The 12,630-nt window shown below is 40.7% G+C and overlaps 1 protein-coding gene and 1 long non-coding RNA gene across 3 annotated transcripts in view; one reads left to right on the forward strand and one right to left on the reverse strand.

The window, feature by feature from the left end:
* The window catches only part of LOC127529612 (uncharacterized), a 356,389-nt gene that overhangs the window by 340,839 nt on the left and 2,920 nt on the right, over window positions 1–12,630 (forward strand). The window lies entirely within an intron of this gene.
* stk32a (serine/threonine kinase 32A) overlaps window positions 1,465–12,630 on the reverse strand; it is a 152,682-nt gene continuing 141,516 nt past the window's right edge. For both annotated transcript variants that reach the window (XM_051933752.1, XM_028812730.2), the window contains 2 exons: window positions 6,800–6,864; window positions 1,465–2,786 (listed from right to left, as the gene is read on the reverse strand). In XM_051933752.1, coding sequence (XP_051789712.1) covers window positions 2,669–2,786; window positions 6,800–6,864 — 183 coding nt within the window. In that variant the 3' untranslated portion in view covers window positions 1,465–2,668. The remainder of the gene's footprint in view (window positions 2,787–6,799; window positions 6,865–12,630) is intronic.

Consider the following 12,630-nt stretch of genomic DNA (forward strand, 5'->3'; position numbering starts at 1 on the left):
TAGTAATGTTAACTTCATTTAATAATTTGTTTAAACGAGCAATCAGATGGTGGATGCTTTGCTGATGTTGTTTGGCAAATTTGTTGAGTACCAAAATATGCCTTTTCCGTGGCTCCCTTAATGGAAGTCCTTGTCCCTTCATGTTGACATGGTGCAACACACACATTAGTTCAGGTGTATATTTTGCAATTCTTTGTTTCATAGGCATAGCTGCCATTTCTTTCAGCTTTACTCAACCCTGACACTATCATTGTAACTGAACAACAGAGAGGACATGCAGCCGGCGGCCATGCATTCCTCACTTTTGCCACTAACCCAGTGATGTCTTTGAATACCAATCTGATTTTCCAAAAGGTTTTTTCCTTGTGACGGGTTTTGTTTGTTTTCTGCACATGCGACACACAAGTATTTGTTTTTGGCATTTTGTTTCAGGGGACTTTTCAGCTGTAGACCATTTAGTGTAATCAGGAGCTTGCTGTCTGTCAGACCAGGCTAACAAGCCCACCATTGCTGTTTGCTGCTCAAAGTCACCGCCCCTACTTTGAGCACCACCTACATGAGGCGCTTTGATTGGTTCAGAAATGTGACACGCAGTGAACCGTCTAAAAGATCCCACCCACTTTTATGCAAACTTCACTTGTCTGGCTCTGCAAGACTAGAATCCACTTCATCTGTCACAGGGTCGTGAGTAGCTGAAGCTTTTCCTGGATGGTACACCCGTTAAATGCTGGCTTGGCTCACACACGTGTCTATCCACACTTCACTTACTCAAACCTAACAAACACATCTTGTGAATTTGGGAGGAAACCAAAAACAATTTAAAAAACTGTAGAAAGGCTAAATGAAGATGGAGAGAATGTGCAGATGCTATACAGACAAAGTGATAGAATTCTGTTCACTAGAAGGCAGCAACACTAACTGCTGCACTACCATGCAGACCCAACAACGTTACATTTAAAGACAAGCTAAATTAAATTTTGACTTGAGGTTGTACTTTATCAATTCAAATTATTATCTTGAACAAAACCAATGTGGATGTGAGAAGATTGTGCAAACTCCACAGAGAGACTGGATTCAATCCCAGTGCCTGAGACAGGGAAACGGCAGCTCTAAATACAGTACTGGGCCAACATGTCACCCCCTCATCCTTGCATGTCAAGGTCAATCAAATTAAATTCTGCCTGAAGCTCGTATTTTATTAGCGGGACCTCTTATCATGACATGAGGAGCGAAGCAACACCACACAGAGAAGCCGATGAATTCAGGTCACTGTGCCTGGGAGGCAGCACTTCTACCCGCTGCGCCATTGTGCTGCCCCAGAACACTGCATTCCAGGGTAAATCAAATTAGACACTGCCTGAAGCTTCGCTGGGGACTTTAAGTTAATCAAAAACAGGCAACAATTCTGGCCCTCATTTAGTTAAATTCAATTTTCGATAAATAAAGGCACTGTAATGTATAGAATGCATGTGAAGGCAAATGATTTTATTTCATATTATCATATATAAACCTATAAATACAGCTGTACTGAAATACTCTAAAGAGATATTTACACCGCTATGTCAGTTATAACAAATTACTAAATAGAATACATACAGTTGTGAAGCGACTATTTACAAACCTTGAAAAATATAATAGCAGTTTATGAAAACTCTATGAGACAAGGGTGTCTGTCATGTCTGCAGTGTCCCATGGTAGTGCCAGACCAGACTTCTGGGTGGACGGATGATTCAGGCACTGGGGACCTCCATAGTAACTCAACTCTCCCAGACAAAAGCACTATCTCATGATAACGTATCGTCCAAAGGGAGAAAATAATGCAAACTCACTGTTAAGGCGAACACAAAAACCAAGATGTATCTTTGGCAGATTTCTTAAAAATGCAAAACACGCCATAGAGTGGCTATAGAACTACAAAACACAAAGTCTGTCTGAGCAATGAGAAGATGTTAAAGCATCAAAGGTGGAGGTGGAATGACATCCTGCACACCCACCAGGATCTGAACCGGACACTTCTCAGCTTCTCTCTTAATTGTGTATTTGTTAGGATTTTTTAAATTTACAACTGCATCCCACTATCCTCCGGCACCCACTACAAGTTACCACTTTTAGAAATAATGCGCTATAAATCTTATCGATACAACAGTGTAGATTTGTAGATGGAATACAATGTGCAATCATTATGATTTTAGGCTGCATTCTTCAAAAATAAATGTATAGATTCCCACTGCTCAAGTAGTCCTTTGCCCTACAAGATGGTGAGGGTTTGTTACCAGCGCTAGCCTACCGCTCAGTAGGAGGACAAACTAAACAAGGGGGCAGGCAGCCTGTATGGCACTAGTGGGACGCAAAATACATACCAACAAACGAGCAGAGAGCTGAGCCAAATGTTATACAAGGCAAGAAAGGTCCATTTGTGCTTAATTGTTTTCACTTCTTGTACATTAACAGACTTGTTAGCCCCACGTAGACCAAACACACACTCAACCTAACCAGACTAAACTAAAGACGTTCTGAAGCTGAGCATCACTGTGACCCTTTGGACGAGGCGGCCACTGTACTGCAACAGGCTCACCGGGTGAACACTTAAACATATAGGTGGGCTTGGCTGTGTGGGTGGGTGGGTGTAAATTGGTAATTTTATACACCATAGATTCAAGAATTTTCCCTAAACATACGTGGGAAGAACTATATTGTTGTTTTTTCCATCTTCGGTTTCTTCAATTTTCTCTTTCTCATCTGTGCTGTTGTCATTTTCTTCCTTTTGATCTTGACATGTTCTTAATCTAAAACAAGACAAAATTATACCCCAGATTAAAAACAATAGTGTATATAGTATATTGAAAAATATAAAAATACTCCCATGCTGCACTAACCCCTTGTGGACTGGGGTCTTGGCAATGCAGATTTGCCTCCAATCTTAAGAAGAAGCTCCATGACAAACATCCATTCATTTGTGCATTCTTGCAAATGTATAAAGTGTTAATATTTTTTCCTTATGACCCCCCAATGATTGCTAATTACAGGTTGGCTGTTTTGTGAGGCGTTAATGACACGAAACTCTTTAAAAGTTGCTCAAATCTGCCTAACCCATCACTGTTTCTCAGAATTGTTCCCTTCGTTATCGTCATTGGCATCCACGGGAAATTTTCTAGGGGTGGCAAAATTTTTTGTGAATCTCAGAATTAAGGGAAATTGATGGGGAACAGTTGTAGTGATAGAAACCCCAAATAATGAGATTTTTTTTATATATATAAAATGGAAACTGCATGTACAATAAGCACACACAGGTGGTGAGGAAGCTACTGTTTGTCTTGCTATTTAAAGCTCCTGTAAATATCTGGAGCATTGCTGCACTTAATTCTCTGGCATTGCTAGTAGATTCCCCCTTTCGCCACAGTAAATTGTTTTTTCGCAGCACTTCGAATCACGTTTGCTCATAGCCCTTCCTGGTAAATGTTTTTGGGAGTAACACTGCATGTGTTAAAGGGGTCAAGCTCTTCACTTGTTTAGCTACTCCTCTATGCTCTTACTAGATTCACCAGAAGCTTGCTAACCTGCCATTCATCCATGTAAGCGATATTAGACAAATGAAAATAAACATTAGGGTTTCCCTTACCACTATAGTTAAGATAAATTATTGGAACAAAAACACGGACTTCGTTCATTTAGAATTCTGCACCACTAATCGCCACACTACCTTGGCTAAATTTAGACAAAGTTAAGACAACTGAGAAGTCCTGACTGGTCCTTTTGTGGGTTTTGGTCTAACTTCTTCTCTTTTTTAACACAGAAACTCCCCACGGGTGTGCCTGAATGATCAGTTCTAGATCCACTTCTCTTTTCTCTCTACATTCACTCCTTAAGACAATGTTATTTGTTCTCACGGCTTCTCCTCTATGCTGATGAGGATTCCTCTGATTTTCCTCTTGCAAACCTCAGGTTTCAGCCCAGATCTCCAGCTGTCTTTCCACCATCTCATCAGGAATGAATGCTCATCACCTTAAATGTAACCTTTCAAAATCTGATATCTTGTTCTTGTCTTCTGATTCCCCTTCCTCAGATTTTAATTGCCACATTGCTCTTGAAGATGTCACTCTTTCTCCATTCATCGTGGTCGGGAATCTTGGTCTGGACTCCTCAGTTTTATTCATCAAATCTATTTCCTCAATGACCCAATTCTGGAGATTCAACTGTCCCTCATTAATTATACCATGTAACTCCTTGTCCAGACACTGGTTCTCTCTTGGTTGGACTATTGCAATTCTCTCTCTCCAGGCAGGGCTTCCTTCAACTGCTATCTGACCTCTCCAGCTCCTCCAGAGGGCAGCTGCTCAGTTGGTGTTCTCTGTTCCTCATTTCATTCCTATAACTGCAGTCTCTATACTGGCTTCCTGTTACTGAAAGGATCCAGTTCAAAATTCTTGGCTTGTCTTATGGTTCTCGGAATGGTTCTGCTCCTCAGTATCTTCAGTCTTTGGTCTTTCCATATGTCCCTTGAAGAAGTTTCCTTCTCTTGCCAGATGTGCCAAGACTGGACAATTCTTTGCTGTTCTCGCTCAAAAGCTGTGCAATGATCTCCCTTTCCTTATCTGAACAGCACCCAATTTACTTATGTTTAGACATCTTTTGAAATCACACCCTTTCATTAAATATTTTGGAATTGCTTAGATTCTCTTCCACAGAATAAGCTGCTGTTGTACCAACAAAGGTGTTTGTCTTAGTCTAGTTACTGGTTTAATTATGTAGTAGTAGTACTAGTTGTAGTTGTTGTTGTACCCCCAGGCCCAGTTCTGCCGGTCTTGCAAAGTGTGCATGCACGAAGGCGGCCGAACATAGAGGGCAGCCATGGCCGCCCTCAACAAAATGCAGGCTCGGTGCGGGGCTCGCCACATCAATCAAAAGTTTTTGTAGTGTTCAGTGTTTGTTTCTACAATCTTTGTTATTGTTAAAAGCACAAGTTTAAATATAATTTTGGAAGTCGTTTTACCTGTAAATAATAATACATGTAATTTAATAATAAACGCTTACCTTTCAAATTGTTTTACTATATATGCATATTCATATTTTGTTTTCCTAAAAATATCTTTCACAGGTGTGATGTGAAGAAATAGACTTTTACTAAATTTTGTATTTGCGAGAAGATGAGGCAACGTCTTTTTCAAGAAAAGTAAGTCTATAATCGGCACTCGCTTTATATTCAGAATTTTACTGATGAATTAATTAAAGTTCTCGCCGATTCATTAAATGTGCAAGTTAAGTTTTCTTCTACCTATGAAGAAATTTTCTTTAATTTTTTTTTACATTAAGGAAATTGCGAAAATTTGTAATTTTAAATACACTGGTTTAGAAAACGAGTGACGGTATTATAGGGTGAGGGGGCAGCTGAAATTAAATGGCACGATGGCGGCTTTGCCTCTAGAACCGGGACTGTGTACCCCTTCCTGCTTTTTATTATCTTCTCCTCTGTTGCTTTTAATACTTGCACTTTCTACTCATTCTTGTATGTATTATAACTTGCTCTAGGCATCTACTAAATAAATTAATAATAATAATCATAACTCCATGATACACTGATGCAGTGTAAAGCTAAGACCACCAGCGAAGAGAGGATTTTGTGACACGCTACTTCGATACCAACTTCCGGCTGCCAGCAACATTTTTAATGAGGGTTGATTTGGAACTGTGCAGAAAAGTCACAAGGGAGTTGTCATCTCCTATAATTCCTAATTTACACTCTCAGGTACTGCCGCATTTTCCAACTCAAAGTTTTGTAGCGTGACGCCGGTCTAATAAAACTAAGTAGTAAAAGCCAGAATCAAAAAATACACAGAGCTAGAAAGGTTTGCAAAACAATGGGAAAACTGAAAACATAATGTAAATAATAGTTTTTCCATAGTGATTCTGGCCCAAATCCATCATCTTAGTATTGTGATTGGTGTTTTTATTCATTTTTTTTCACTTTCCTGAAGAGATATAGGGAATTCCAGGTGACTGTTATGAGATTTCTAAGGATGAGGAATTTTATTAAGGCATTTATGTCATCGTATTATGGTTCCTGACTAAGTTGTAATTTTTTAGCTTCTTATCACCATGCCAATTTGAATACTGAGGGGCGATGGGAGTCCCCAGGAACATAAAGTCATTGGCGAGACCCTTTGGAAAGGTCATTTGTGTGCCGTTCAGGTATCTGTGTTTTGGATAAAATTAAAAGACAACGTGCACTTCTCTGTATTTTCATTCTCGATTTTCTGACTTACTTTCCCGTTTACAATTGCGATTCTTGTCTTATGTTTCTAGCTTGGTTTATCTCTTTGGTTTTGACCCCGGTGTGTACTCTGTTTTGTTTTTGTATCATCTTCTAGGTCTGAAATAAAAAACATTCTGTTTGGGCAGAACACTTACAGACAGGAATACCAAAAAGAGGTATACATTTTGAGAATGCTCATGGGTACTCATTACGTGTTAGCTGTGAAAACTGAACATACTTCATGCTAATCCACCAATGCATTATAACAGGAGGACGTGGATTTATACCTGTCTTGATTTTAATATTTTATTTTCTTTTCCATTAAAGAGTTTTAAAACTAAGAAAAATCAAAGTGCCCTGCTCAGTCTCCCTTTCCATTAACAATGGCTGAAAATACTGTGACACTACCAGGCACTGGTTGACAGCCCACATTGTGTGTTACCAACTCATCATTACAATATTTAAAGAAATAAATCAGGACTAGTGGTCTGAACAACTCACGGTGGCATACTAGTCTGCACTCTCTGAAGCAGTGATGCTAATACTTACTTCTCTCGGTTGAAGATTGTGAATTCATTTTGGACGGATTCTAGGCGGCGCTGCATCTGTCCACTCTTCATATTTGTTGAGCATAATAAAAAACAAAAGAAACAATGAGATTAGTGAGATACGTGACACAGTCAGGGGAAAATACAGAAAAAAGTAAAAAGCAACAAGTCTGGTACGAACCTCGGTTCACGAACGTCTCGATACACGTACAACTCGGTTTACGACCAAAAAGTTCCCCAAACTTTTGCCTCCATTCACGACCACACACTCGGTATACGAAGAAGCCAGTTTCCCTTTCGTTTTGTGTGCAGCGATGATTTCCACACGTGTTGCATTGTTCTCGGTCAGACGTCCGTGCTTGCACGTGCGTGCGTGCTTTCGCTGTGAAGTCTTTGTGCTCTATTTAATTTCCCTTCCGGTTCGTACGTGTTGATATACACGTGTTCAGCCTCTCCCTGTTCATTGTTCTCAGTCAGACGTGCGTGCTTTACCTGTTAACTCTTTGTGCTCTACAGTATTTCATGTGCTTTTGCAGTTAACCATGGCTTCTAAGCAAATGAAGAGTGGTGAGAAGAAAGTACTGCAATGTTACTTTTCTCTTTTTTCAAATGTTCATTTTTTTTCCTGTGCTTAAAACTCATTTAAAAAGAGTGTTTACAGCGATTGGGTTGTAATGCTATTAGCATGAACTCCTGCAATGTTACTGTCTTGGTTGGCTTTTAAATAAAGTTCAGATTTGTTCAAATGTTCCTTTTTCCCCCCTGTGCTTACAACTCATTTAAAAAGAGTGTTTACAGCGATTGGGTTGTAATGCTATTAGCGTGAACTCCTGCAATGTTACTGTCTTGGTTGGCTTTTAAATAAAGTTCAGATTTGTTCAAATGTTCCTTTTTCCCCCCTGTGCTTACAACTCATTTAAAAAAAAGTGTTTATACAGCGATCGGATTGTAAGACTATAGCAAGAACTGCTGCAATGTTACTGAGAGAGAAAGAGAGAGAGAGGGCTCGTGTGCTGCAGAGAGAGAGAGAGAGAGAGAGAGAGAGAGAGAGAGAGAGAGAGAGAGAGAGAGAGAGAGAGAGAGAGAGAGAGAGAGAGAGAGGGCTTGTGTGCTGCAGAGAGAGAGAGAGAGAGAGAGAGAGAGAGAGAGAGAGAGAGAGAGAGAGAGAGAGAGAGAGGGCTTGTGTGCTGCAGAGAGAGAGAGAGAGAGAGAGAGAGGGCTCGTGTGCTGCAGAGAGAGAGAGAGAAAGAGAGGGCTTGTGTGCTGCAGAGAGAGAGAGAGAGAGAGAGAGAGAGAGAGAGAGAGAGAGAGGGCTTGTGTGCTGCAGAGAGAGAGAGAGAGAGAGAGGGCTTGTGTGCTGCAGAGAGAGAGAGAGAGAGAGAGGGCTTGTGTGCTGCAGAGAGAGAGAGAGAGAGAGAGAGAGAGAGAGAGAGAGAGAGAGAGGGCTTGTGTGCTGCAGAGAGAGAGAGAGGGCTTGTGTGCTGCAGAGAGAGAGAGAGAGAGAGAGAGAGAGAGAGAGAGAGAGAGAGAGAGAGAGAGAGAGAGGGCTTGTGTGCTGCAGAGAGAGAGAGAGAGAGAGAGAGAGAGAGAGAGAGAGAGAGGGCTTGTGTGCTGCAGAGAGAGAGAGAGAGAGAGAGAGAGGGAGAGAGGGCTTGTGTGCTGCAGAGAGAGAGAGAGAGAGAGAGAGAGAGAGAGAGAGAGAGAGAGAGAGAGAGGGCTTGTGTGCTGCAGAGAGAGAGAGAGAGAGAGAGAGAGGGAGAGAGGGCTTGTGTGCTGCAGAGAGAGAGAGAGAGAGAGAGAGAGAGAGAGAGAGAGAGAGAGAGAGAGGGCTTGTGTGCTGCAGAGAGAGAGAGAGAGAGAGAGAGAGAGAGAGGGCTTGTGTGCTGCAGAGAGAGAGAGAGAGAGAGAGGGCTTGTGTGCTGCAGAGAGAGAGAGAGAGAGAGAGAGAGAGAGAGAGAGAGAGAGAGAGGGGGCTTGTGTGCGGCAGAGAGAGAGAGAGAGAGAGAGAGAGAGAGAGAGAGAGAGTCTGTGCATGCTACTGAGCAGGGAGCCTGCATATTTGTGTCAGTGTTATTCAATGTTTTTACATTAGTTTACTATTACACTGTGCATTCTATGGTGTAATTAACTATATTTGTGCTTAAAAATCTTTAAAAAAATATATTTACATACAGTTTGTACGGTCTGGAATGGATTAATTGTATTTACATACAATCCTATGGGGGAAATTGCTTCGGTTCACGACCAAATCGGTTTACGACCAGAGGTTTGGAATGAATTATGGTCGTGAACCGAGGTTCTACTGTATATCTCAGACTACATTTTCACTGCTGCTAAAAGGCACTCAATTCTTACTTACAGCTCTTGTCCGGTTTTTGTGCCTGTTTTTAGTTAATTTTTATAAACTACCCAAGTGTGATATGAATACATACAAATACAGTATATATCAATCCTAAATGCATGTAAAAAATAATAAAGACATTAAACAGGTAACACCTAACAGAACCCCCACAAATGTAGTAGTTGTACTTATTAGTAACTCTGTTTTCAAAAGAGGTCATCTGCAAATATGCAAACTCATTAAGGCAAGAGAAGAAAATCAGAAAGATTGCACAGTAGCTGTTGCTTTGAATACAGTTGCGACTGCCATGCCATCTTTCTTTATATAAACCTGTAGACACCAGAGGAGCGAGAACAGGAAGGAGGTAGATGTGGAGGGCTTTGATGAAATGCTAAAGGGGATGTTTGAGTACTTATGTTAGCATCTGTCTGCTAGACTCGTGGATGAGGTGCACATCCTCATCAAAAGAAGCAGATAATATTTACCATCTCGCATTCTTAAGGAGGTTAGTGAGTACATATATAAACCCTGATGCATATTTTAGGAAGTCACTATGCATTGGGAAATAATATTGGGGAATATTATCCCGTTATATAAAAAGAGTGACAGGTCAAGTCCAAGTAACTCTAGGCCAGTAAGCTTAACGTGCATCACAGGAAAATTAATGGAAGGAATTATTAAGCTAAAACTGACCAACACATGGCAAGAACAGGAGTTTTACTGAATAGTCAACATGGTTTCAGCAGAGGGAGGTTATGTTTTACTAACATGCTGGAATTCTATGACAAAGCCACTGAAGGATACGATCAAAGTGGTGCATATGATATGAGAGGGTGGACATGAAACTTAAAGAAGTGGGAATTCAGGGCGTGGTGTGTAGATGGAGGCAGAACTGGCTCAGAAACAGGAAGGAGAGGGTGATGGTGTGAGGAACCTTATCAGAATTAGATGATGATAAAAGTGTTTTTCCACAGGGGTCAATGCTAGGGCTGCTGCAATTTTTAAAAAATATATATATTAAGTGGCTCCTCCCATGTAGTAGTGAAACAGAACAAACTTTAAAATATCAATAAACAATCAGGTATCGCTAGCTAAACAGAGACAAGGTACTATTCAAAATGTGGCCAGAGGTAGACCGACTCGAACAGAGGCTGCCATATGAGTGAGGCGGCTCCCCACTCATGACATCACGCTTCCCCTTCCCCTCGGCCCGCATCCTCTCTCTCAGATTAGCGTGAATAAATTGGTACCGCAAGTGAATTATGATGCTTCGCACAATGACAGAAATTACAAAATCAACTGGAATGTTCAAGCAAATATTAGAAAAAAACCTGATCTAAATCCGTTAAGTAGTTTTCTCGTGAAAGCGGACAGACATACAGACAGACAGACAGACATTGGATTTTTATATATATAGATAATATACAGTATATTTATAAATGATTTAGATAGGAATATAAATAACAAGCTGGTTAAGTCTAGACAATACCAAGCTAGGTGGATTGGCAGATAACCTTAAATCTGTTGAATCATTACAGAGGGACTTGGGACAGCACACAGGCTTGGGTAGATCTGTGGCAGATGAAATTTAATGTCAGTAAATGTAAAGTATTCCATATAGGAAGTAAAAACATTAAGTTTGAATACATAATGGGAGGTCTGAAAATCGAGAGTACACCTTATGTGAAGGAGCCATCGCAGACTCTATGCTATCAACTGCCAGACAGTGTTCAGAAGCCATTAAGAAGGCTAACAGAATATCAGGTTATATAGCACCTTGATGTGTGGAGTCCAAGTCCAAGGAGGTTATGTTCAACCTTTATAATGCACTGGTGAGGCCTTATCTAGAGTAGAGGGGGGAGTTTTGGTCTCCAGATTACAAAAAGCACATAGCAGCACTAGAAAAAGTCCAGAGAAGAGCAATTAGGCCGATGCCAGGGTGAAAGGGGATGAATTATGAGGAAAGATTAAAAGAGCTGAGCCTTTTCAGTTTAAGCAAAAGAATATTAAGAGGTGACCTGATTGAAGTGTTCAAAATTATGAAGGGAATTAGTACAGTGGATCAAGGCTGCTATTTTAAAATGAGTACATCAAGAACACAGGAACCCAGGTGGAAACTTGATAAGGATAAATTTCGCACAAACATCAGAAACTTTCTCTTTACACAAAGAACGATAGACAGATACAATAAGTTACCAAGTATTGGTAGACAGTAAGACTTTAGATACCTTCAAAAATAGACCTGATGTTATTTTGGAAGAAATAAGTGCATACGACTGGCAAGCTTTGTTGGGCTGAATGGCCTGTTCTTTTCTAGATTGTTCTAATGTTCAAAAAGTGCATAAATTTCCAAACAGTTCTAATGCAAGCTTTGCAGGTTACATATCAGATTTGGTGCCAGTAACAAAAAGGGTCTGATCTGAAAAGTTGAGATTCCATGCAGTTTTTTGTTTTTTTTCCTGTTCACACCTCTTGAAAAAGATCCGTTGGGAAAATTCAAGATTGAGCTATTCTAGACCAGGGGTGGGCAAATTCAGTCCTGGAGGGCCGCAGTGGCTGCAGGTTTTTGCTCCAACCCAATTGCTTAATAAGAAACCCTTATTGCTCAAGTAACACTTCAGCTTCACTTTAGTTGTTTCGCTCGTTAAGAGTTTGAACCCTTATTGCTTATTTTAGTTTTAAACAGCTGTATTCTTGGTTTTTAATTGCTCCTAATTAGCAATAACATGCAAATGACAAAAGAGACCAGCATTTCTCCATTTAGCTTGTTACCATTTACACCTGTGTGTATTTATCATGCACTATTTGGTTTAATTAAATACTTGGAAGGAAAGTGAAGAGAAAAAAGTGAAGCACTGAGAATTACTCATCTGTTTAGACTTCAAATCATTTGGATGATATCCTTAGAAAGGAAAATAAATCTAGGATATGAGAATGACCTGACATGGCAGAGTTAAAGCACTAGCAAGCCATGCAATTAAATAATTGACAAGGATTGTTTTTTAATTAAGCAACTGGGTTGGAACAAAAACCTGCAGCCACTGCGGCCCTCCAGGACTGAATCTGCCCACCCCTGTTCTAGACCGCAGTGTGAATGTTGCCTGGGCCTACCACTTCCCAAGTCAGGACTGAGCTCCGCCCACAGCCTCTCCCTTTCTGGCCGTGCCTGTCTGATTTGTTGCCTCCTGTGGCAGTCATGTAAGAGGCGGGGCCAGGATGGACAGTATGTCAATGAAGGGCCCACAAGCAGCAGTCCGGTCTCCAGCAGAAAATAAGTGACTAGACACAAAAGTGATTCTCAGATGCAACTGCAGGACAGTGGTTTCCAATCCCAGTTCTAAGGGAGCCTTCTGGTTGCAGGATTTTATTCCAACCAGGTCCACAATCAGTGGAAATCGGAGAAATTTTACCACTAATTGACCTCATTGTTTGATTAGCTGGTTCTTGTTCCTTCCACATTTAGAAAAGAAGCAGCAGTGTGAGATTTACAT

Source organism: Erpetoichthys calabaricus, chromosome 11 (assembly GCF_900747795.2).
Source record: "Erpetoichthys calabaricus chromosome 11, fErpCal1.3, whole genome shotgun sequence".
Taxonomy (NCBI): domain Eukaryota; kingdom Metazoa; phylum Chordata; class Cladistia; order Polypteriformes; family Polypteridae; genus Erpetoichthys; species Erpetoichthys calabaricus.